This window comes from Mchenga conophoros, linkage group LG5 (assembly GCF_057382185.1).
Source record: "Mchenga conophoros isolate Kocher_MC1m ecotype Shallow Benthic linkage group LG5, M_conophoros_male_GT1.1, whole genome shotgun sequence".
In the NCBI taxonomy this organism is placed as follows: domain Eukaryota; kingdom Metazoa; phylum Chordata; class Actinopteri; order Cichliformes; family Cichlidae; genus Mchenga; species Mchenga conophoros.
The window spans coordinates 11,654,202-11,679,956 of record NC_140530.1 but is presented as its reverse complement, the minus strand read 5'-3'; the positions used below and the strand labels follow the sequence as shown (position 1 = coordinate 11,679,956).

Sequence of the window (25,755 nt, the reverse complement as noted above, 5' to 3'; positions counted from 1 at the left end):
ATTGTAATCCAATTATTGTAAAAGTAAAAAAAAAACAAACACTTTCGAACAAATGTTTTTTAATGCAAATGTGCACATCTGCACCAAAATACAAATGTGTGATAAATCCTGATGTTCTATTATTGTACAGGACTGTAAAGCTCTTTCTTTTAAAGTTATGTGTTAACAAATCTCTAGATTTTCAGAGGCCTTCCCTAAGTATCAAAAAAATAAATGTTCATTTGTTGTATTTTAAACGCTGATCCCTAACTAGTGAACAAATAGAAATGTGGGGGTTGGTCAGCATAGTGCCACAAAATGAGTTACCAGATCTGGCTAGGTCTGGAATAGAGAAGAGCCAACATCAATAGTTGTTTGCCAAAATTGCAACACAACAAATAAGCAGACAAAAATCTAGTTTACTGTCTGCGGAGATTATGTCTACTTATGTTTCTGGGCTAAATGACAAACACATCTTTACATAAATGCTGATGATGAGAAATGATAAAAAGCCTCTTGTAGTTTCTGACAGGTCTTCACTTTTTAATTCCAAGAGCATAAAAAGACTGTAAAGTAAAGTCCCACACAAGAACCTCCTTCCTTCAGCCAAAACAATGAAGACGAGATGTGGAAGATCTTGGAGTGACCTAGCCAGTCTCCAGACCTCAGGCCTGTAAAAAATAAAGTTTCGAGTTTCCAGGCGGCAGCCAAGAAACCTAAAGGATTTAGAGACATCTTTCCCCATCTCACAATGCTGTGATTGCAGCCATTCTCCAGCTTTCTGTGAATGGTACTCTTGCCCGTTAATCTGTAGTCTTTGATCAATGGTCTTTGAAAAGTGTTTGTTGATCAATGGTCATGACAATTTGCATATTAATAATCAAGGAACTGACCTCACAGCCCATTGTTCATTTAGTGGCCTCGTTTGAGTCATTGTGTAAAGGTACTGTTTATATGGCTGGACAAACCTGCAGTCAGCTGTGACTGAAGAAGTCACTTGAATGAGTGATGAAACGTTTCTCCCACTGAAAACGTTACGTCCAGATGAACAGAATCAACTTTTTCGGATTACTTTCTTGAAACAGTTGGTGTCGATTTTATTGTCACTTTGCTAAGTCTTTAATTAAGTGTCGATGGGATTCACTCTCCCAAACATCCACAAACTAGCAAATATTATCTTTGCGGTTCACAGCCACCTCACAGCCTCCTGGACATTGAGCTCAGGGCAGCTGACCAATATAGGAAAACACACAGATACGTGTCCCTCCCACAGGACACTGAGAGTTTTGCTCTGCACTGAAGTCAGCCAGTGTTCAGTCAGAGTTTGGTCATGTCTGGACTGTTGGGTGTTCGCCTGCTGCTGCTGTGGGGCTGCGCCTGCCTCTGGCTGAGCAGCTCAGCCTCAGGAGCTCTGGTCATCTCCAGGCACGATGAAGCCATACAGGTAACGTCAAACACTTTTGTGATATGAAACTGAAATAACTTTGTGGCATGATTTTGACAGCGCTGACTTCAGAAAGTAGTTCTATGATTTATTTTTTTTAACCCAAAACCCTTAAACACCAACTGTGTCTGAGTTTTTTGTAAGCTTTTTCTTAAAACTTACTTCGTGTAATCTCCGTAATATCCTGTGTGTGTATTTCAGGAAAGAAGAGGAGCTGCCAGATCACTGCAGGTACTTGGAAAACTATTCACACATAGTCTCTTTGTATTAGTGAAAACATCTCATTAGTTTTTAATCACTGCTAGAATTCAGTTTCTGATACTGCGTCATAACAGCTCAACTTCAACATAACACAGATCACACTATTTTTAAAGATATATCTGCTGGTAAACCAATAACTACATAAACATGCAGTGGAAATTAAGAGCTTAGTGCAGCCTTATTATTTTTTAATGTGAATCCATCGCCCTTTGTTCTTACAGAAAAGAAGTACAAATGAAGTAATGGTAAGAAATGTATCCATTCATATTCCTGGTGATGATAATGGTGATGAGAGATAATAGTTTTAATTCAGATTAAAAAATCAGATTCATAGAGAGAAACCCATTTTTATCTTCTTACATTTTCTTCTGTCTCTCTGTCTCAGGTGGAGGTGCACAGTGTGACAGTGGACTGCACTGTGACCTCTCGTTTTGCCCACACTGTCATGACCTCCAAGGCGTTCAACAAAGCAAACTCGTCACAGGAAATCTTTTTTGAAGTGGAGCTGCCCAAGACTGCTTTCATCACAAACTTCAGCATGTTAGTCTGTTTCCTCTCTAATCATTCTGACAGTTTTTATAGGCCAGTCCTTCATTTCACAACTGTGCTCCAAAGCTGAATTTCTCACTATCTTGGTGTCCATTTATGTGCTTTAACATCCCTCATGTCTATCTCCATCTTTCACATCCACAGGGAAATTGAGGGTCAGGTGTATGTTGGAGAGGTGAAGGAGAAGGAGAAAGCTAAGAAACAGTACGAGAAGGCTGTTTCCTCTGGACAGACTGCTGGACTCGTCAAGTGAGTCGTCCAAATGAACCAGAAACACAGATCGTGTAAATTCACTGGAGAAGCTGTCAGATATCTCTGCGACATTTTTGTTGTTGTTATTTCCAGGGCTTCTGGAAGAAAGATGGAGAAGTTTTCAGTCTCTGTCAATATTGCAGCTGAAAGCAACGTGACCTTTGTCCTGACATATGAGGAGCTCCTTCAGAGGAAACTGGGCCGATATGAGCTTTTGACCAGAGTCAAACCCAAAACACTGGTTCAGGACTTTCAGGTGAATCCATGTTTGATTAGATTCCCTACTTAGGGTGTCCCAAAAAATGTATTCTTTGTATCTGGCTGTAGTGCTTTCAGTGGGAGAAACGTTTTGTTATTGCGCAAAGATACATTTTGATGATTGACAAAACATTTCTCCCACTGAAAGCACTACAGCCAGATACTGTTTATAAGGTTGGACAAACATGCAGTCAGCTGAGACTGATGAAGTGACTTGGATGAGTGACAAAATGTTTCTTGCACTGAAAACAGTTACACCCACATGAACAGAGTCCACAAATCAACTTTTTGGGATTTCCTTACCTGGATGATTGAGCATGCATCAAGACATTTTAACCCCCATAGGGTGATTTCCTGATTTACATTAGAAATGATCTCTTGTCTCCATGTTTGCCTTTGTGGAAACAGATTGTGACAAACATCTATGAGCCTCAGGGCATTTCTTATGTTGATGCCCATGCAACCTTCCTCTCAAATGAGCTGCTCCCTCTGGTGGAGAAAACTGTCACAGACAGAAAGGTACCTTCATACAATTGATGATCATCTATAATAAACTTTCTAATTACTGCACCCCACTTTATTGCATGGTTGAATCTCAGTTGGGATCATAATTGTGTATGTATTATTCCCTTTTCAGGCACACATCTCCTTCTCACCAACCATGGAGCAGCAGAGGAAGTGTCCAGGTTGTGATGGAACACTTATTGATGGAGATTTTATTGTCAGCTATGATGTGAAGCGAGAGAAGAACCTTGGGGACATACAGGTCAGTGAAAGCTTCAAGTACTGAATAAGATCAAATTGAAAAAGTGATTTATTACACCATTGTTTTAAAATTCATTACTTTTTGGAATCTGTCTCTTCTTCAGATTGTAAATGGATACTTTGTGCACTTCTTTGCTCCTGAATTACCCAAACTCCCAAAGAATGTGGTCTTTGTAATTGATATAAGTGGATCAATGAGTGGAAGAAAGATGGAGCAGGTAAGAAGTTGTTCTGACCCCTGATGTGCTTCTAATATGTCAAAGTTCACGTGGACACACGTCATCCTCTGACTCTTTGTAGACAAGAGAAGCTATGCTGGCCATTCTTCAACAAGTCCATGAAGACGACCACTTTGCCATCATCCTGTTTGATTCTGTTATTGAAACCTGGAAGGATTCACTTACCAAAGCAACAAAGGAAAACATAACTGAAGCCATGGATTACATCAGAAGAATGCGTAGCAGAGGAAGTAAGAAATACAAAAACCAAGCAAACAAAACAAAAAAACAAACACCACAAAAACATTAATAGTTTATGCATTTTAAAACATGAATTGTGTTTTTCTTTTAGCAACCAATATTAATGATGCAGTGTTGACTGCTGTAAACATGCTGGTCAAAGACAGACAGATGGAGAGGCTACCAGATAGAAGTGCTGATATGATTATATTACTGACTGATGGAATGCCAAATGAGGGTAAGTATGTAGAGTGCAAACATACCGTAGGCTAGATTATGTTTGTTCAGCATTTAACATTTAACATTACATTGCATTTAGCATTTTTTTCTTTATGTTTTGCATGCATGCATTTGTAGGAGAGAGCAACACTGGCAAGATCCAGGAGAATATGCGTACAGCTATTGGGGGAAACATGTCTCTGTACTGCCTTGGATTTGGAAATGATGTGGATTATTCCTTCCTGGATGTGATGAGCAAACAAAACAAAGGCCTGGCCCGCAGAATCTTTGAAGCTTCAGATGCTGCTGCTCAGCTCCAGGTGCGAGTTCCTCTTCCACACTAATATGTGTAGCTCCCTTATTTAGAAACCTTTAGATAATAACTTCTTCCACAGTGTAACCTCTTGTGCTTTATCCAAGCATACTTTCTGCTAAATCACCTGCAAATTATAATTAGAATAAATGCAGCCTGTTTGTAGTTTTGGAAACCAGAATCACTGAGTTGGAGTCCCAGCTCCAGACCCTTGAAAATCCTGCAGCTAGCCAGAGCCCTGTAGTCCATGTGGGCTTAGCCATCGTTAACTGCCTCCCCGGGCGGTTTGTACAGAGTAGCCAATAAATCAGGCCAGCTGGGTAACAGTAAGCAGGAAGTCCATATTGTCCCATTCACCAAACAACCATAGTGTGAATTATTTTGCCTCACGTGGTGAGGAAAATATTCTCGTTATTGGCAACTGTTTTGAGATGCGTGAAACTAGAGACACCAGCGACCATTGTCTTCCAGTTAGAGTCGGGTGGACTGATCCAAATATTGATAATATTGATAACAACACTAACAGTGTTATCAGAGTGATATTTGAATTTGTTTCTTCATTAAAAGGTTGAGTGTGTTGCATCTGAAAACAAACAGATCTACGCAAACACCTCTCCTCTCCTGCAGCGCACTTTGCCCTACCCCCCTCTCTCCTTAGTTGTCCCATTCAGATAATATATACAGCCCACAACAGCCCACAACAACACAGACAGTTTGAATTCATTTGAAAGCCTGACTCTTAGCCAACACAATGCAGAGCCGCTACCTAAACTCTCACAGAGGTTGATTATCTGATAGATTGTCACTGGATATGACTCTGAATACTCTGGCTCCCCTGCAGTGTTGGGCAAGTTACTTTCAAAAAGTAAATAGTTATAGTTACTAGTTATTTCTTCAAAAAGTAATTGAGTTAGTAACTGAGTTGCAATATTATAGAAGTAACTAATTACTGGGAAAAGTAACTATTGTGTAAATAAAAAAAAAAGTCTAACCCCCTTGGGGCGAGAGTATAATTGCTGTTATTTTACCTCTACAGTTCACCTTTAAAAACTACAGTGGGGCAAAAAAGTATTTAGTCAGCCACCGATTGTACAAGTTCCCCCGCCTAAAATGATGACAGAGGTCAGTAATTTGCACCAGAGGTACACTTCAACTGTGAGAGACAGAATGTGAAAAAAAAATCCAAGAATCCACATGGTAGGATTTGTAAAGAATTTATTCGTAAATCAGGGTGGAAAATAAGTATTTGGTCAATAACAAAAATACAACTCAATACTTTGTAACATAACCTTTGTTGGCAATAACAGAGGTCAAACGTTTACTATAGGTCTTTACCAGGTTTGCACACACAGTAGCTGGTATTTTGGCCCATTCCTCCATGCAGATCTTCTCGAGAGCAGTGATGTTTTGGGGCTGTCGCCGAGCAACACGGACTTTCAACTCCCGCCACAGATTTTCTATGGGGTTGAGGTCTGGAGACTGGCTAGGCCACTCCAGGACTTTCAAATGCTTCTTACGGAGCCACTCCTTTGTTGCCCGGGCGGTGTGTTTTGGATCATTGTCATGTTGGAAGACCCAGCCTCGTTTCATCTTCAAAGTTCTCACTGATGGAAGGAGGTTTTGGCTCAAAATCTCACGATACATGGCCCCATTCATTCTGTCCTTAACACGGATCAGTCGTCCTGTCCCCTTGGCAGAAAAACAGCCCCATAGCATGATGTTTCCACCCCCATGCTTCACAGTAGGTATGGTGTTCTTGGGATGCAACTCAGTATTCTTCGTCCTCCAAACACGACAAGTTGAGTTTATACCAAAAAGTTCTACTTTGGTTTCATCTGACCACATGACATTCTCCCAATCCTCTGCTGTATCATCCATGTGCTCTCTGGCAAACTTCAGACGGGCCTGGACATGCACTGGCTTCAGCAGCGGAACACGTCTGGCACTGCGGGATTTGATTCCCTGCCGTTGTAGCGTGTTACTGATGGTGACCTTTGTTACTTTGGTCCCAGCTCTCTGCAGGTCATTCACCAGGTCCCCCCCGTGTGGTTCTGGGATCTTTGCTCACCGTTCTCATGATCAGTTTGACCCCACGGGATGAGATCTTGCGTGGAGCCCCAGATCGAGGGAGATTATCAGTGGTCTTGTATGTCTTCCATTTTCTGATGATTGCTCCCACAGTTGATTTTTTCACACCAAGCTGCTTGCCTATTGTAGATTCACTCTTCCCAGTCTGGTGCAGGTCTACAATACTTTTCCTGGTGTCCTTCGAAAGCTCTTTGGAGTCTGACTGTTTGAGGCTGTGGACAGGTGTCTTTTATACAGATGATGAGTTCAAACAGGTGCCATTCATACAGGTAACGAGTGGGGGACAGAAAAGCTTCTTACAGAAGACGTTACAGGTCTGTGAGAGCCAGAGATTTTCCTTGTTTGAGGTGACCAAATACTTATTTTCCACCCTAATTTACGAATAAATTCTTTACAAATCCTACCATGTGGATTCATGGATTTTTTTTTCACATTCTGTCTCTCACAGTTGAAGTGTACCTCTGGTGCAAATTACTGACCTCTGTCATCATTTTAGGCGGGGGAACTTGCACAATCGGTGGCTGACTAAATACTTTTTTGCCCCACTGTATTTATCTTGCCTTGTTTGGTGTCATTCTTTTCAGCACAAATTATTTGTGCCACTCCAAAAAATAATCATATCCACTATAAGATAAAGGAGCACTTCACAAGCCTGATACATCAATGCATGACAGCAGGAGATGTATCACTCCACCTGGAGACTACACTAAACACTAAACACTAACTACATGACACACTAACTACACACTCCAGACACGCTAAACATCACAAATCTCTCACATCTCAAAGCTCTCTCTCTCTCTTTCGTTCTCTCACCGCCTTCACTCCTAAAACATCCCCCTCTCCCTAAAGAACCAAATGCTATGTGACCATACCAGTTTTTTTATTGGTCGACATGGTACATTTTTCCACCAATAGGTGGGGGGGGGGGGGGGGGGAATCATAAGCAGAGAGTGCTTGCAAGCGCTGTCCTTAGACAGTAAACGCAACGATAGTATTCTGGAGAAAACACCACATATATTTTATTTTATCATGACTTTTATGAATTTTTTTAATCCTGGCTCTGGTTTTACTTGGCCTATCAACACAATTTATATAGCATTATATAAGATGCTATATGGTATATAGCATCTTGTTTCTATGTGATCTTAAATTGGTCATGTGATTGATGTGAGACATGAGCGAGACAGATAAATATGAAGGCATGCCGGCTCAGACGTCGCCCGGAGGAACCAGGGCACCCTGACGAAAAGTGGGCTACTGGAACAAGGAGGCATCGGTGGGCAAGAGACGAAAACAGGGCGTTGTTGGAATGCTACTACGCAAGTAACCCCGGCGGAAGGGGCTACATGAATAGGATGAGGGACCTATGGATTCTTCGATACCCAACATCCACAATGACGGCGAAACAACTAGTAGCTCAGTGTTCCAACATTCGAAAGAAGGGACTGCTCTCACAGCTAGAGATTGACGAGGTACAACACAAATGCTACGGCAAGGAGGAGTCAGGACGCCAGGTCAGGGGGGAGATATCATCACCCCCACCCGAGATTGGGTACATAGCCCCAAGTGCGATAGGAGAAGGATTGTTGAGTGCGAGAGGAACTGACCTGAAAAATAGGATCATGGCCAAGCTTGAAACCTGGATCCCCCGTAGCCGGTTACCAAGATTACGTGAAGTACCCTCAGAAGGTCTGCTAGATGATGTTAATGCAGCACTACGGACAATACCTACAACCACGATTACCGACACTAACAAGCTGATCTACAATACGGCAGCAGTGATCAGTGAGATGCTTGGCTACAAGTTGAACAGCCACAAGGGGCAGTACCCTCCATGGAGAAGGAGGCTAGAAGGCAAGATCAAAGTAGCACGGAGGGAGGTTAGCCAACTAACGGAGTTGCAGAAAGGTGCGACAAAGAAGGTGCATAAGAAATACAGCAAGCTGTCCATACCTGAGGCCTTGGAAACTGCCAAGCAAAGACTCACAGCCTTGGCCAGCCGCTTGAGGAGGTACACCAGAGAGATAGAAGGCAGGAAAATAAACCAGCTGTTCTCCACAGAACCAGCAAAGGTGTACTCTCAGTGGCAAGGGAACAATAATAATAAGAGAACAGCACCACCAAGGCTGGAGACTACGGCTGAACGATATATCGCATTTGCGATAATATCGCGACATGATCAAGTGCAATTTTCTAACCGCAAAGGCTGCGATTATACTCTGGACATGTCCAAATTCATGGGCTGCATCCTCCTGAGGCCGCATTTGTAGACCGATTACGTCACAGCGACGCGCCGAAGGCTGTCCAAATTACTACCATATCCCAGAATTCATAGCGCGGCCCAGCCAAACTCCAGTTTCCAGCAATGGCGGCCGCTACTAAGTTTTAAAATTACTCATACTAATCTTTCAGGGTCACAAAATAAACTTTTAACATATTTTCAGGCGAGAAAGTAGTTGTGTAAACATCAAATATCTGCTCGGTTTATCAAGATATCCCATATTTGCAAAAGTGCTTCGACGTTTTCAGAGGCGTCTGCTACCCACCAGCTCGACAGCTAGCCGGGAGCTCGAGGGTTACTGATGCGGCCGAGAACGGCACAACTCCCGGCACATCATTTTCAGATCACCGCGGAGTTTCGCTGCTCGGGTTAAACGTAATATATAAGTCACTTAGACAACCTAAAAATGTTATTGTTGGGCTTTTTTCAGTGTTTTGTTTGTTCGTGAGTAAATCGGTTTGGCTGAGATTAAAGTTATTAGATTAGATAAAATAAAACTTTATTAATCCCCCGAGTGGGTTCCTCCTTGGTTTTCACACAGCTGACTAAACATCAAACAGAAAACTTATTAAACAGAAGTATGAGACAGTCGAGAATTTACACCAGTGTCTTGTTATATTTTAGATAGCAAGAAGCAGACGGCCGAGTTTATTAAACTCCACCGAGACAGCGGTGACGCTAATCAGAACTAGCCTTCTGATTAGCTAATCAGAAGGCTAGACCGTCCAATTTCACGCCTTTAAATTTTAAAGGCGTGTTTGTGTGTGTGTTTATACAATTGCTATTATGTTTGCACTTTATGTGTAATGTTACTGACTGCAGAGATCAGTAAGATGTGTGTATTTTTTATTTATTAGTTTTATTTATTTAATATTATTTTTTAATTTAATGACTGTCTAGTAGTTCACAGATGTCGAAAAACTGAGTGTGGTAAAGCCACTGATTTTTTTTATGTATATTTCTGCAATCTGCACATTGTACTGACTTTCATTTTAATGTTTACACCAGGGTTCCTTGTCAGCACTTTATGCTCAGATGTTTGTAAGCTAAAAATTAACTATTGTGTATGTTCAAATATACTGTTGTGATTGAAGAAGTTAAATAAAAATGTCAGTCATCAATTCATGCATCACCTCATGTCATCATAACAGAGGTCTGTCTTCCAGGAAAGAACAGTTTAAAATTAATGTAATATAGTATTGGCCATACTATATGATGTATTGCTTGTCTTTGTTTAATAATACAGAAGACAAAGACCTTAAAAAATAATCGCATATCGCATCGCAATCGCAATATTGGGGCAAAAAATCGCAATTAGATTATTTTCCATAATCGTTCAGCCCTACTGGAGACTGGAGACGGAGCAATACTGGAAGAGCATATGGGAGAAGGACACAACCCATAACGGCAATGCTCAGTGGCTAGTGGATCTGAGGGCAGACCACAGCGACCTCCCTGAACAGGGTCCAGTAACCATCACAGTGGCAGATATCCAAGAAAGGGTCTCCAGTATGAAGAGTTGGACAGCACCAGGGCCCGACATGGTTCACGCCTATTGGCTAAAGAAGCTGACTGCACTCCACGAGCGTCTGGCAGCACAAATGAACCAGCTGCTAGTTAACGAGAGACACCCGGAATGGCTAACCGAAGGTCGGATGGTCCTGATCCCCAAGGACCCCAAGAAGGGACCGGTCCCCTCCAACTACCGACCAATAACCTGCCTCAGTACTACATGGAAGCTCCTGTCAGGCATCATATCGGCTAAGATGAACAGGCACATGGGTCAATACATGAGCGGGACACAGAAAGGAATTGGCAAGAATACCAGAGGCGCAAAACACCAGCTACTGGTAGACAGAACAGTCAGCCGAGACTGCAAGACCAGACTGACCAACCTGTGCACTGCCTGGATTGATTACAAGAAGGCCTATGACTCAATGCCCCACAGCTGGATACTGGAATGCCTAGAATTGTACAAGATCAATGGGACCCTAAGAGCCTTCATCAGGAACTCAATGGGGATGTGGCGTACAACACTAGAGGCCAACTCCAAGCCCATAGCACAAGTCACCATCAAGTGCGGGATCTACCAAGGAGATGCTCTGTCCCCACTGCTGTTCTGCATAGGCCTGAACCCCCTCAGTGAGATCATTAACAAGACTGGCTACGGATACCGACTACGGATACCGACTACGGATACCGACTACGGATACCGACTACGGATACCGACTACGGAACGGAGCAGTTGTCAGCCACCTCCTGTACATGGATGACATCAAGCTGTATGCCAAGAGTGAACGAGACATCGATTCACTGATCCACACTACCAGGCTATACAGCAATGACATTGGAATGTCGTTCGGACTGGAGAAGTGTAGTCGGATGGTAACAAAGAGAGGGAAGGTAGTCAGAACTGAGGGGATTGAACTACCAGAAGGCAACATTGCAGACATAGAGGACAGTTACAAGTACCTGGGGATCCCGCAGGCGAATGGGAAACATGAAGAGGCCGCTAGAAAAGCTGCAACCACCAAGTACCTGCAGAGGGTCAGGCAAGTCCTGGGGAGTCAGCTGAACGGTAAAAACAAGATCTGGGCCATCAACACGTACGCCCTGCCCGTGATCAGGTACCCTGCTGGGGTAATAGGCTGGCCAAAGGAGGAGATAGAAGCCACTGACATAAAGACAAGAAAGCTCCTTACCATGCATGGAGGGTTTCACCCCAAGTCCAGCACCCTGAGGCTGTACGCTAAGCTGAAGGAAGGGGGCCGGGGACTGGTGAGTGTCAGCACCACAGTGGCTGATATCCAGAAATCCTACCAGTGGCTGGACAAAGTTGGACTGAAAGACAGCACAGAGGCACTAATCATGGCAGCACAAGAACAAGCTCTGAGTACAAGATCCATAGAGGCTGGGGTCTATCACACCAGGCAAGACCCCAAGTGCAGGCTGTGTAAAGATGCCCCAGAGACAATCCAGCACATAACAGCAGGGTGCAAGATGCTAGCAGGCAAGGCATACATGGAACGCCATAACCAAGTGGCCGGCATAGTGTACAGGAACATCTGTGCCGAGTATAACCTGGAAGTCCCGAGGTCAAAATGGGAGATGCCCCCAAGGGTGGTGGAGAATGACCGAGCTAAGATCCTGTGGGACTTCCAGATACAGACGGACAAAATGGTGGTGGCTAACCAACCGGACATAGTGGTGGTAGACAAACAGAAGAAGACGGCCGTAGTGATCGATGTAGCGGTTCCGAATGACAGCAATATCAGGAAGAAGGAACACGAGAAGCTGGAGAAATACCAAGGGCTCAGAGAAGAATTCGAGAGGATGTGGAGGGTGAAGGTAACGGTGGTCCCCGTGGTAATTGGAGCACTAGGTGCGGTGACTCCCAAGCTAGGCGAGTGGCTCCAGCAGATCCCGGGAATAACATCGGAGATCTCTGTCCAGAAGAGCGCAGTCCTGGGAACAGCTAAGATACTGCGCAGGACCCTCAAGCTCCCAGGCCTCTGGTAGAGGACCCGAGCTTGAAGGATAAACCGCCCGCAGGGGCGTGCTGGGTGTTGGTTTATATATATATATATATATATATATATATATATATATATATATATATATATATATATATATATATATATATATATATATATATATATATGTGTGTGTGTGTGTGTATAGATCAACTTACCTCAGAATATATAAAGCATATAAACAATTACAGCAATATGATGCAACAAACACAGCAGTGCTACTGATCCAAAATACTCAAAGCTTCATAGAACTGAAACAAACAGTTATTTTTAGATCCATTCTGCTGCTGATACATACTTTAGGTTTCTGAATATTAAACTTGTTGCTGCCTTTCATAGTGTGTAACTTGAAGGCCCTGAGTACTTTCTCCCACACTGAAAACACTGGAATGATAAAATTATTTGAACATTATCTAATAAGACTGATTCAGGACAGACAATTAGTTATAACTTTCCTAGCAGTTCTTCACAAACAGGGAACAGATAGAACAGTCTGTCTATTCTCTCCATCTGTCAGCTGCTGCTGGCTCTTCCTCCTCCTCTTCCTCACACAGTGCTGAATTTGTCCTGGTGGATCATCAGGGGTGCAAAGCCTCACAGATGATGTGCAGCAGTGGGTCCTTCAGTCTGTCCTCACTCTGGACACTTGCAGTTGTCACATGGAAATCAAATGTGTGATAAGCTGCAGGATTCAAACACAAGTGTAACTTATAAACACATGTTCATATTTTTATTACACAATCAGAGAGAAAGAAAAAGAGAGAGAGTGCAGGACAGACAGACAGGTGGCAGTCTCAGGTGTACACACTGCTACAAAACAGCACAAGAGAAGGAGGATTTAGTGTTTGTGTTATTACGAGTGCTAAACAAGAAGAGTTCCCAGATGGTACAGTGGACACATATGTGACTGCTGTGATTAAAGCATCTTTCTTTCAGCTTAACGAGTAAACCGTCAGCTCGTTCAAACACACGTTAAAGTCCGTTTGGCTCGACACCACCGAACAGAGGCAGCAATATAACATAGCTAACATTAACAGTGTAGTGAATCCTGCTTGTGCCGTGATATTCAGGACCGCAAACTGAGCAGCATTCACTGACTTTCAGCTTGTTGTGTTTGTGGATATATGACTGACTTTAATTATCCACAAAATCGTCAGATTCTCTGTAAGATTAAGGTCAACTATCGAACGGCGTATAAAGTATAGGCTTTAAAACAAAGTAAACGCTAAAAGTACAAACATCGCTAATGTCACATAACTTTGCCGGCATGTGGCCAACAGTAATGTTTTAATGTTCTTCATTATTAAACATTTGCACATAAATAAGTGACATAATATTCAGAACTAACTTTTGAAAGCTGTAGATAACAGCAATGTTATGTTTGTCCATACTGCCTCCTGTTGCTGCCGTTACGGAGAGTTTCAGCAGGTGTCGCTGTGGTTCTCTCTAGATGTTATGTGTACTTCCTAAAAACGAGTGTACGGACGTTCATGTTGGCTGATAATAAACGCCTGGCATACAGTTACAGCGGACTGGTTATTATAAGCAAAACCTACAAAAGCTTACTCTTTGGCCGCCCCGCTTCCACTTCTTTGAAGTGTCTCCCAGTCCCAGTGCACTTGTTAGCATGTTTTGGTTCGTGCAACTGGTCTGTCGGGTTATTGTCTCCCCAGAAACATTTCCGTTGTGTCTTGTGTGCTTTTGCAGGTGTTTTTCTTTTTGCAGTGTTTTTCTTTTTGCAGCATTTTTCTTTTTACAGCGATTTTCTTTTTGCAGCGTTTTTCTTTTTGCAGCATTTTTCTTTTTGCAGCGATTTTTTTTTTGCAGCATTTTTCTTTTTGCAGCATTTTTCTTTTTGCATCGTTTTTCTTTTTGCAGCATTTTTCTTTTTGCAAGTGTTTTTCTTTTTGCAAGTGTTTTTCTTTTTGCAGCATTTTTCTTTTTGCAGCGTTTTTCTTTTTGCAGCATTTTTCTTTTTGCAAGTGTTTTTCTTTTTGCAGCATTTTTCTTTTTGCAAGTGTTTTTCTTTTTGCAGCATTTTTCTTTTTGCAGCGATTTTCTTTTTGCAGCGTTTTTCTTTTTGCAGCATTTTTCTTTTTGCAGCGTTTTTCTTTTTGCAGCATTTTTCTTTTTGCAAGTGTTTTTCTTTTTGCAAGTGTTTTTCTTTTTGCAGCATTTTTCTTATTGCAGCATTTTTCTTTTGGCAGCATTTTTCTTTTTGCAAGTGTTTTCTGAAGTTGCAGTCCATTTGGCCTCTCAGGGCCACCGTAGCTTCAGCCTTCTTCTGTGTGTTGAAAAATAGTAAGGCGTCTGCATTTTCTTCTTAGTAACAGTAACGACATTGTAATGACAGAAATAGTAATTAGTTAGATTACTAATTGCTGAAAAAAGTAACACCGTTACTTGCCATCACCAGTGTGTGAATGTGTGTGTGAATGGGTGGATGACTGGATATGTAAAGCGCTTTGGGGTCCTTAGGGACTAGTAAAGCGCTATATAAATACAGGCCATTTACCATTTACCATTTTAATGGCATTATTACCATCACTGCTCCCTGGGGCAGTCCTAGCCTGTTTGGTGCTCTGGGCAAACACTCCCTCTGCCACCCCCTGACACACACACACACACACACACACACACACACACAAAACATATTAAGGATTATACATTAACATATCTTATTGTGAAAACTGATGATGGAAACGTACTGAAATTAACAAGATAAATATTTTATATAGTGAGAGAGAGAGAGACTATGCAAATGGCTAACAAGCAGTCATTATAATTCGTCATGCATTGAGAATAGCAGATAAATCAACATTACAGCTCTTCCAATTAATGGCTAATTAATATTGTGCTGAAAACAGTCCAAAAGAGTCAATAAACCACATCAGTGTCTACTGTCTGCCTACTGCTTACGATCATAGCCAAGTGGCTAAGAAAGGTAAACAGAAGTTGTCCCAATCCCTACTAATGAATGCTATCTTGTTTCAGGATACATGTCATACATAATACCTGCTATTATCCAAAGACACATCTGCTTGCCTGTATCTTTTGCTCGTTTCTCTCTTCTTTTCTCTTTTTTTTCTAAGCTGAGGACCTGATGGCTTTGAACTTTTCTTTTCCATCTTCCATCAGTAATTTTGCACTCCAGTATCAACACCCAACCCTACAACATAAACTTGGACAAACTACCGAAATGCGTTGACAGAGACATGCCAGCGATTTTGAGTCATTCTGCGCTCCAGATGGATTAATTGCGTTAAAAATTTTAAATGTGTTAATCGTGATGAGGGCGTTAACGTTGACAGCCCTGATTTGTTTGGTTTTCAATTTAGTTTTATTTTGCAAGCTGGTTTTAGGTGCCGCATTAGCCAGCCAGAGAGTACTCTGCCATTCCACCCCTCTCCTCCCTGTGCAGCAAGGAGCAGGCACCTCATAAATGGAGGGCACCCTTACTCCTCGCAAATAGACATGTGCCTATGCAATCTCCAAAATGTGCTGGCATGATGTCAAGGCAGGATGGGTGCAAGCAACTTTTTTTTGCAGATGCCATGATGCCGTCCCAACCACGATACCGCCCTGGTCAACAGCCCAAGTCACCCAAATCAAAACCTGCCACTGACTGCTTCCCTGAAAATAGCCTCAAATCAGAAGTACCTCACACCCTATTATAACTCACAAATGCATACCTTACTCAAGAGGAGAAGAACATGGTTTCTCACTAATTAGAAGTTCTTCATTGAGCCTGGAAAAAGAGTTTTTTGCTCTTAAAAGATGCGATTAGAGTATGCTTTAGGTGTCAAATGTACTGCAGTGTAACTGTTTTAAATAAATTCTATCTAATAGACTCTAATTTGTTCATGTAAATGGGGAATCCTCTTCACAAAGATTCGTTATGGAGTTCCGCAGGGTTCTGTGCTCGGACCATTTCTGTTTATATTATACATGGTTCCCTTAGGCAGTAAAACAAGAAGGCATAGTGTACATTTCATTTTCATTTCTATGCAGATGATATCCAGCTTTATCTATCAGTGAAGCCAGATAATACACACTAATTACTTCGGCTGCAGAAAAAAAAAACCCTAAAGCCATAGTTGTTTTTAACCAAGATATGTCCTTAAATGTGCATAATCAACAAATATGCAGGACTGTTTTCTTGCATCTTCGCAATATCTCTGAAATTACAAAAATCCTGTTTCAGAATGATGTTGAAAAACTAGTTCATGCATTTCTAACTTCTAAAAAAACTCATTAAAAGCCTTCAGTTGATCCAAAATGATGCAGTGAGAGTACTGACTAAAAGCCAGTAAGTATTTCTCCCATACTGGCTTTTCTTTATTGGCTTCCTGTTACATCCCAAATCAAATTCAATCTTCATATACAAGGTGTTAAATACTCAGATCCCACCTTCTCTTAAAGACCACCAAAACAAAGTAATGTAGCACCTGAACAGAGCACTTCGCTCTCTTACTTGTGGTTCCCAGGTTATTTAAAAGAAGAGTGGGAGGCAAACCCTTCAGTTTTCAGGGCCCTCTTCTGTGGGTTTGATTTCAGGAGCCAGACAGACATTGTCATGATTTCTTAGATTTTCATTTAAAGCACTGCAGTTATGCCATATTCCTATGAATTACATGCCGTCACTATTTCATGCTGAGTTTACGATAGAAAATTGGAACATGCAAATGTGATAAAGTGTGTGTATTTATTTCAGGGTTTCTACGATGAAGTGGCCAGCCCTCTACTTTTAGAGGTGGACATGCACTATCCTGACAATGCAGTGGATTCTCTGACCACCAGCCACTTTAGCTACTTGTTTAATGGCACAGAGATTGTTGTGGCTGGTCATTTAATGGACAACGACCTTGACAACTTCCTGGTGGAAGTGGTTGGACAGGGGGTGAGGAAAAAAAGAAAAACACAAAAAATGGCAGAAACATTGAGACATTGAGTAGACATAGCCTATATTTATTTGTTTTACTCTGGTTCATATGGATTTTATCTTTTGTTTCTCCTGAAGCTCGAAGAAGACTTCAGAGTCCAGGGTCAAGTGAGTGCCGCAGACTGGGATGTTTTTTACCCAGACGAGGAGTACATCTTTGGAGATTTTACCGAGCGGTTGTGGGCCTACCTCACTATCCAGCAGTTACTGGACAAGAGGTCAGTTTAAATCAGTTCAGTTTGGCTGCTAAGGCACATTGTTCTCATAAGAAATATGGTATGATATATAGTCTTTGATGACACTTGTTCTTTTACCAGGACGCTCATTTTAATCATTTGATGTTCTTTTATAGATTTCCCTGTAGTAATACATATATTTTCCTTCTGGCAGCAAGAGCGGTACACCAGATGAGAAAGCCAACACAACAGCCAAGGCCCTGGATATGTCCCTGCAGTACAGCTTTGTCACCCCTCTCACATCCATGGTTGTTACCAAGCCCGAAACCGAAGACTCGACAAGCAGCCCTCTTATTGCTGACAAGCTGACTGAAGGTACCTGGAGAAAACAGAGTTTAAAAATGTAAAACACTGGACTGGCTTTTCTTAAAGAGACAAAAACTATATTGACTGATGAATCGGAGAGGTGTGTGTGTGTGTGCGTGTGTGGTTGTGTGTGTGTGTGTGTGGTTGTGTGTGTTTGTCAAGTGTCACTTTGAAATGGCTGCAGTCAAGCTTTACCACAAAAGCAAAGCATGGCTGCAGCTCATTCATGAAGAGAACTGGTGACTGAGTTTACATTTTCCACATATTATTCCCCTTTAGTGAAGTATAAAAGCAGAAGCTGGAGCTCCAGTTTAAAACTGTTATCTGTCTGTTTTTTCTCACAGAGCAAAGACAGCAGGCTGAAAAAATGAGTAAGTGATTGTTTTTGTAACGATAAATCACAAAAAAGATTTATGGGACAAAGTCAATTTGTTGTATTCGTGTTGATTTGAATTTTATTCTCCCTGTTCAAAGCATATAATTATATACCTGCGCAGTCGTATCCACGGCATTACCAGCCAGCACCCGCATATTTTGGTAAGTACATCATATACAGTTCAGATAGGATAGATTGTGCTCCAGCCATGACGTCTTACTTTGCTGATATTTACAGATCTGCATTAAGAGGCACAGTTAACTAGATAAAATGCCATGGCATCTTTCACAAACATAGGACTTGGTGACTGCTCCACTTTAAATTTGGTGCCACTTTAAATTATTGCTAATTATTATTTCAAGTCCTTCTGCACTAACTGGTCCAAAGATGTGTGGAAATGCTCTTCATTGCTCTCAGATAATGACTAATTTTGGCTTCATCTAAATTTTAGCTTTGTTGGCATGTTTTCAATAGTATGCCAGAAAGATGCCATTTCTTTGAATGAAAAGACATGTTTAGACTCTGGTTAAAATGGATAGATGCAGATGAAACATTAAGGAGAGCAATCTTTTTGGCTCTGAGTAAGGAAAGGCTCACTTGTAGTCCTTTCTTAATATGCTGCTTTTGAATTCCTTTTTATTCTAATGGGGACAGTTTACAAAATGAACCCCATGTTTATAAATTAGTCAGGAAATAGATCACTGAAACCGTGTGCCATTTCCCAAAGATATTGATAAATATAATTTTTTTTTTGAAACCCTGACAAGCCTCCCCCTGCTGGCCATAAGAATGACAGCAGATTTAAGACATCTCCATATTTGCTTCTCTTTTTGGATCCAGAAACTATCTCCATCTTTAATATAGAGCCTGTGATGGACAGATTTTCTTTGAAAACAGTATCAGTGTTTCAAAACACTGACAACAACACTTAAGATTATGTAGCTGGAACTAAAATGAAGTATATGGACGTGGTTCCACCCATGAGTGTGGACTTTTCATGGGTGGAACGTCATGACCTTCATGTTGCTTGTGTGTTTTTCTGCAATATGTATTTATTCCTGTCACACTATTCTGGGGCCCCTGCAGTGGATGGAGATCCTCACTTCATGATAGAGCTACCAGACCGAGGTGATGCTTTGTGTTTCAACATCAACGACAAACCAGGAACCATTTTCAACCTGGTCAGAGACTCAAATTCAGGTCAGCCCCGTGTACACAGCTGTCTTAAGACTTAGGAAATGCAGTCTTAGTGTCGTCGTTGTTTTTCTTCATGTATAATTTTATAGATCGAAAACTTGTACTGATATTTTTTTCCTCAGTTCATACATGAGTTATGCAATATGTGCCAGAAAGTCCAGATATCATGTGACTGACTGGATCCCACTGTCTCCAGGTATTTTGGTGAATGGTGAGATTATTGGAGACAAGAAAACTCCCCCTGATGGGAAAATAAACACCTATTTTTGGCGTTTTGGCATTGTCCACCAGACCCTTGGGGTCAGGCTAGAGGTGAGCACTGAGGACATCTCGCTGTTCCAGGATGGCAAATGGGTCAAACTGCTTTGGTCTGACGCAGCCTCCATTAAAGGATCCAAGTGAGTGATTACATTGTTAAAGTCACAGCAAAAAAAAAAAAAAAAAAGGTCTACATAGTTTCTCCATCATCCAGGGAGTCTTACGAGTATGCCACATGACAGGTGAGGCAAGGTCTCACAGTGGTTTCTCTCAAAAGGTCTGGTGGTAATGATCCACTGCTTTTTTTCACACTTTGGCTCATGTGATTTTCTGCATGATTAATCATGAGCCAATGATCACCTCCTAAGGCACAACCCTCACTGTGGTTTAAATACCTGGGACTCTCCACCTTTTGGTTTTTGAATCAAAGACGTTTCTTAGATGTGAGATGAAACATTTCCATGAAACTGAAAGAAGTCAGACTGCCTTCTTTTCAAGCTCTTATGATTGATTTTTATTCTTTCTCCTACAGTGTGGATCTTCTTGTGACCAAGGATCGCAGCCTAACTGTAACACTAAGAGATTCAGTTAAGTTTGTGATTTTGCTTCACAAAGTGTGGAAGAAGCACCCATACCACCGGGACTACTTGGGTTTCTACACCCTGGACAGTCACCTCCTGTCCCCTGGTGTTCATGGCCTGCTAGGTACAACATGACACATTTCTTCTCTAAATTTGTGGTTTATCACTGATGATTTTGAAGATGTTTCCATGTTCTATGTTAATGCAATTATTAATAAATAATATTTAACAACAATATAGGACCACTAATCTCTTGCATCAGTAAAACAAATACAGCAAAACTCAAATTATTTAGGTATAATTTACAATTACCAGTGTTGGAAAGGGTCCAAATTCAAATATTTTTATAATTTAAATGGTTTACCATCCTCCAGGTCAGTTCTATCATGGGATTAACTATGAGGTGGCACACTTGCGTCCAGGAAAAGTCCCAGAGAAACCAGATGCCACCATGTATGTGAAAGGACAGGAGCTCAATGTAACCAGGTACACTAAAGACTTCAGTCTGGAAGTGTTTGCATGCAAAATGAATTTTAAATGTGTTGTTGCTGTGTTTGTGCTCTCGCAGTATGAATCTTCTAAATGAAACATCTCTCTCTGTCAACAGAGGCTGGCAGAGGGATTTCAGGAACGATGTGAAGAACGGGGAAAATGTTCCGTGCTGGTTCATTCACAATAATGGGACTGGCCTCATTGACGGACATGTGAGAGACTACATTGTTTCCGGCCTTTTTAAATCTGGTTAAGAAGAGGCCACACGGCCGTACCAGCTGCTGAAATCATCAAAATGCAATTCTTTTAAATAAATATTCAAATCCGCAGGCACTTACAGCACCAATAACCAGCAACCAACACAAGACAGCTTTCATTCATAGTGCTGCATACATAATAATCTCAACAGTGTCAAGTACTTGGAGACTGTCTCAGTGTTTCCTTGTATTAAAATATGTGCAAAACAGTCATTAAAGATGTGCTCAAGATTGGTCAATATGTGTCCCTTTTTCATGGTTTCAAACACTGTTCGTGTTTCCTCCTATTTACTGGAAAATGTATTTAACTTAGACACTTTCAAAACAGGGCTGGACAATTAATTTTCCCAACGGGGTACATGAGAAACTGGGACTGTTGTTGAGGGCAGCACCAATAAGATGAAATCAGTTCTCTTTATAACTGTAATCTCAGCTACTGGTAAGAGTAGGAGCTATAACTGGGCAATGAAAATGTGAAACAGGCATCGTAAACATGCCAACATTTTATTACTATCTAATCAATATTTCCCAAAACAATGCTGATGCATGATGTTAAAAACGAAAATGTAAAAATCTAGTGTGTTTTGGGCTTGAACGAGCACATCGAAACAAACCAAAAGAGCACCAAGAGGGCCAAAAAACAAAACGAGTCCAAAACAACAACAACAAAAAACCCAACAACAACAACAACAACAACAACAGAAACACACTGGAACCCAAGAAAACAGAGTCCAAAACAGAACGGTTCAGGGGGCCGGCCCGGGGGCCAACAGCACAGGAGCCCGAACAGTTCAGGGGGCCGACCGTGCGGACGGCGACGGCGGGGCAGGTCCGGAGGCCGGCCGCAACAACAACAATGTCTAGCCAACGGCCTGGAAGGTGGCCGGACAGGGCGAGGACGTGCAGGCTGGACAGGGCGAGGCAGGACCAGGCGAGGCAGGACCAGGCAAAGCTGAAGCTGTAGCTGAGGCTGGACCAGGCGAAGCTAAAGCTGTAGCTGTAGCTGAGGCTGTGGGAGGCGACGGCGTGAGCCGCAGGTGGTGGCGCTGCAGGCGACAGCGTGGGAGCCGCAGGTGATGGCACTGCAGCGGAGGCAGGTTGCTGGACGGGCCCCTCGGACCCTCCAGCGGAGACGAACAAAGGCTGGTGCAGCTCTCCAGAACCCCCAGCAGGAACAGAAGGCTGGACAGGCCCCTCGGACCCTCCAGCAGAGGCAGAAGGCTGGGCGGGCCCCTCGGACCCTCCAGCAGAGGCAAACAAAGGCTGGTGCGGTTCTCCAGAACCCCCAGCGGGAACAACAGATGAAGGCCGGACGGGCTCCTCGGACCCTCCAGCAGGACCAGGTTGCAGAACAGATGACTGGGGAGAGGAGTGGCGGTGGTGCCGTTTCCTTCGGGACAAGGAAACAGGAACCGGTGAAGAAATGGAGACCTCCTCCTGATCTTCCGACCACATAGCTGCCAGGAAAGAGGTGAATGGACAGGTGAACAAGGTCCCGGAAGGAGAGGAAGTCCGTGGCAGCATAGAGGCAGGTGGAGAGTGTGTGTCTTGCTGAAGCAGCGATGGGGAAGATTTAGTGAGTGAGAGAGCAAGCTCACCAACCCTGACTTGCTCTCTCCAGGCAGTAATGGTGCCATCCAACTTAGTGTCCTTAGCAAACTGAGAAAGCTGAGGGTTATGCCGAATGATGGCATCTACTGCGCTTAGCCCGACTGCCATAGTCCGTAAATCCTGTGACTGGGCAATGCGGTCGAGCAGACTCACCATCCGCATCATCTCGGCGTTGAACTCCGAGGAAAATGAGTCTGCGGGGTCCATGTTCTGGTCGCGATCTTCTGTTATGTGAAGGCTGTGTACAGGCAGAAGTGGTAGTAGGAGGACCCAATGTGCAGACACTCAGAGGCGGAACATGAACTCAAAAGTAGTGATGTGACATTCTGTATCGAGGCTTCAAAGCTTGTGTCGAGTAATTGAGGGGGCGTTTCTGCGATGAGCGTATCGAGGCTTGCTTGATTTATGGGAGGAGCTGAAAATGATGACGTCCGAAGCCTCGCTGCCCGGCTTTACCACGTGACTGGTTCATGAAGTGGTTCGAACTTTGCCGCGAGCTATGACAGCGATATAAACCCCTCAGACTTCATTCAAAATGTAGGTGTTTGATGGAGAGTTGCGGTTAGTGAGAGTTTGGAGACAGTTTGGAGACAGTTTGGAGGTTTATGAGAGTGAGGAGAGAAAGTCAGAAGAGAATGGAGCCAGCTAAGAAGAGGAGGATGTCCTCCCCTGTGTGGGAACATTTTGATTTTATTCCTCCCAACAAGGTATGTAAATTTCTACAGAAGATGTATTTTCATAATACTGGTGGTGCAATACAATTTATGTTAAGCGGCTTTACTTTTGTACAAGGTGAAGTGTTTGCTATGTGCCAGGGAGCTGGGATATAACAACAACACCTCATCCATGCTTAGGCGCTACAGAGCTTTGCATGAGAATAGGGGGAACACTAATTGTGGAGCAAGACCAGGTGAACCATCAAATGCCATGATAATATAGCATGCCGTAATGTTACTAAATGATATAACAATATTATACAAGTGTAATAAGTTATGTGTGTGATATTTATATTTGTGCTTTTTTGTTGTTGTCTTTCCTCAGGAGAACAATCTCAAATAGATGAAGACCTGGTCAGCATGGTGATTGAGGACTCCCAGCCATTTAGCATTGTGGAGGACAAAGGATTTAAAAGATTTGTTAAATCATTAAATCCTAGCTATGTTCTCCCCACTAAAAAGGTCATAAAAGCAGTGAAAATTTAGTTTTTACAGAATAAAATGTGGGCAGGACTGAGGCTCAAAGCCTCAGTGTGTAGCTGTCAATACCTCAACGTTACAAAAGCACAACTACTGTCCACACCCCAACCACACCTCACCTCACTGTATATGATCATTTCCATTTTAAGCATTTCCAAATTATCATTTTCCATACTGCCAGTATAAATATACAAAGTATGCTGCCATCACTACAATATAGATGTTTTACACACTCCTTTTGTTGTTGACATTTACAGGCTGTGTGCAAAAGGCCACAGTCTTCAAATTCATGCCAACTAATATTTTTACATCCAGTAGATGTCCTACTAGAGCAAATGAAGCTTCAAGACACTTTGCGCTGGGGTGAACCAATTGGATGAAAAGCTTCAGTGCGTCATGAAGCTTCATCTGCCCATCACTACTCAAAAGTGTAACAAAACTAGGAATACAAAATACACTTACACAGCCAGAACACACAGCTAGATAAGGGTAGATTGTGACACGGAGACAGAGAAACACAGGGCTTAAATACACAGAGGGAGCAATCAGGGAATGGGTAACAGGAGGGAAACATAGCTGGGGCAAATCAGGACTAACGAGACAAAGGAAGCAAAATCAGATGCATTTACATGAGACACGGACTTAGAAAGTAAAACAGGAAACATAACACAGAGACGAGAACTTGACAAGGGGGATACAGCTGACAGGGGAGACAGAACAACTAGAGAACACAGAGACATAAACCATAAGACAGAACTCAAAGAAACCAAAGACTAGAAATAATATAATAAACTCAAAACCCTGGGTCAACGACCCAGGCATCCTAACAACTGTGGATGTTTGTTCACACACACTCCCTCCACAATGTTTGGAACCTTTGTCAGTGAATACAAAGGTTTAGCTTGGTGTTTGTAGAGTTGACTTTTTACTCTCATAATCTTCATTTGACAAGTGGTAAAACTGTAGTTGTAAAGAAATACAAAATAGAAAAACTAATCTGATTTACATAAATCCTGCATTATGAAATAACTCAAAATAAGATTTTGCATCTTTCTATTAACTTGAGCAGCAGTAATGATCATCAAAGCAAATGCTTTTTAATACGTACAAATCGACCTTTATGAGCTACAAATAAAATGTATTTTTTTAACAACTACTGTTATTTATGCTTTTTTAACATCTTTGTCATGCAATATATACAGTTATGCCTGAACAATGTTTCAAAGATGGCTGTGGGCAGGGGCGATTCTAGGATTAGAGCTTTGGGGGTGCTGAGCACCCAGAGAGCTGCCCAACTATGGACTGGTTCTTATATAGCGCTTTTCTACTCTTCTGAGCACTCAAAGCACTTTACACAACTTGTGCATTCACCCATTCACACAAGCACATTGTTCTAGGTGCTTTCTAAGTAACATTCACACATTGCATCGGAGAGCAATTTGGGGTTAATATTTTGCCCAAGGATATTTGGCATGCAGACTGGGGGAAGCCAGGAATCGAACCACCAACCTTCCGATCTGTAGATGACCTGCTCTACCACCTGAGCTACAGCCACCCTACAGCCAACCAGGCAAGATAAACTTTACACGTCATGATGATACTTCTTCCCTGTCAATCCCTGCATCCTTAAATGTCTCCAGTTGTCCCAAGTTCTCTATGACTGTCTCCTTGGTGCATTTAAACCCCTGTTCCTCCCTGTCCTCGTCGTCTGTTGTCTTCTTCTCCGTTATCAGTAATCATAATTTTACCATCTCTGTGCAAGTCTGCAAATTTCTTTATTAAATCATAAGATAAATTCATCAAGTCTCTCTGTGCCTGGGTCCTCATCACAAAACATGACATCACTGTTTTGTACATTTTAACAATTTAATCCCACATTTGTGAAAGAAAAACAAAACAC

General features: G+C 42.3%; 1 protein-coding gene across 1 annotated transcript; it reads left to right on the top strand.

Annotated features, from left to right (window-relative positions):
• Window positions 1–1,265: 1,265 nt before the first annotated feature.
• LOC146573855 (inter-alpha-trypsin inhibitor heavy chain H3-like) lies at window positions 1,266–21,287 on the top strand. Its single transcript, XM_085273285.1, has 22 exons — window positions 1,266–1,423; window positions 1,625–1,654; window positions 1,906–1,929; window positions 2,070–2,224; window positions 2,378–2,482; window positions 2,579–2,741; window positions 3,152–3,262; window positions 3,381–3,509; window positions 3,613–3,726; window positions 3,809–3,977; window positions 4,079–4,204; window positions 4,324–4,505; window positions 17,118–17,303; window positions 17,424–17,563; window positions 17,736–17,896; window positions 18,232–18,258; window positions 18,362–18,424; window positions 19,350–19,463; window positions 19,657–19,858; window positions 20,251–20,423; window positions 20,674–20,785; window positions 20,907–21,287. The coding sequence occupies exons 1-22, from the start codon at window positions 1,310–1,312 to the stop codon at window positions 21,043–21,045; spliced, it is 2,739 nt and encodes a 912-aa protein (XP_085129411.1). The 5' UTR covers window positions 1,266–1,309; the 3' UTR covers window positions 21,046–21,287.
• Window positions 21,288–25,755: the final 4,468 nt, after the last annotated feature.

Bases quoted from the DNA above. Each gene is read 5' to 3' on its own strand.
- LOC146573855 (XM_085273285.1), top strand. From the start codon at position 1,310: ATGTCTGGACTGTTGGGTGTTCGCCTGCTGCTGCTGTGGGGCTGCGCC. The intron at 1,424-1,624 runs GTAACGTCAAAC...TGTGTATTTCAG, and splicing joins GGCACGATGAAGCCATACAG to GAAAGAAGAGGAGCTGCCAG. The intron at 18,259-18,361 runs GTAAGTGATTGT...CCCTGTTCAAAG, and splicing joins ACAGCAGGCTGAAAAAATGA to CATATAATTATATACCTGCG.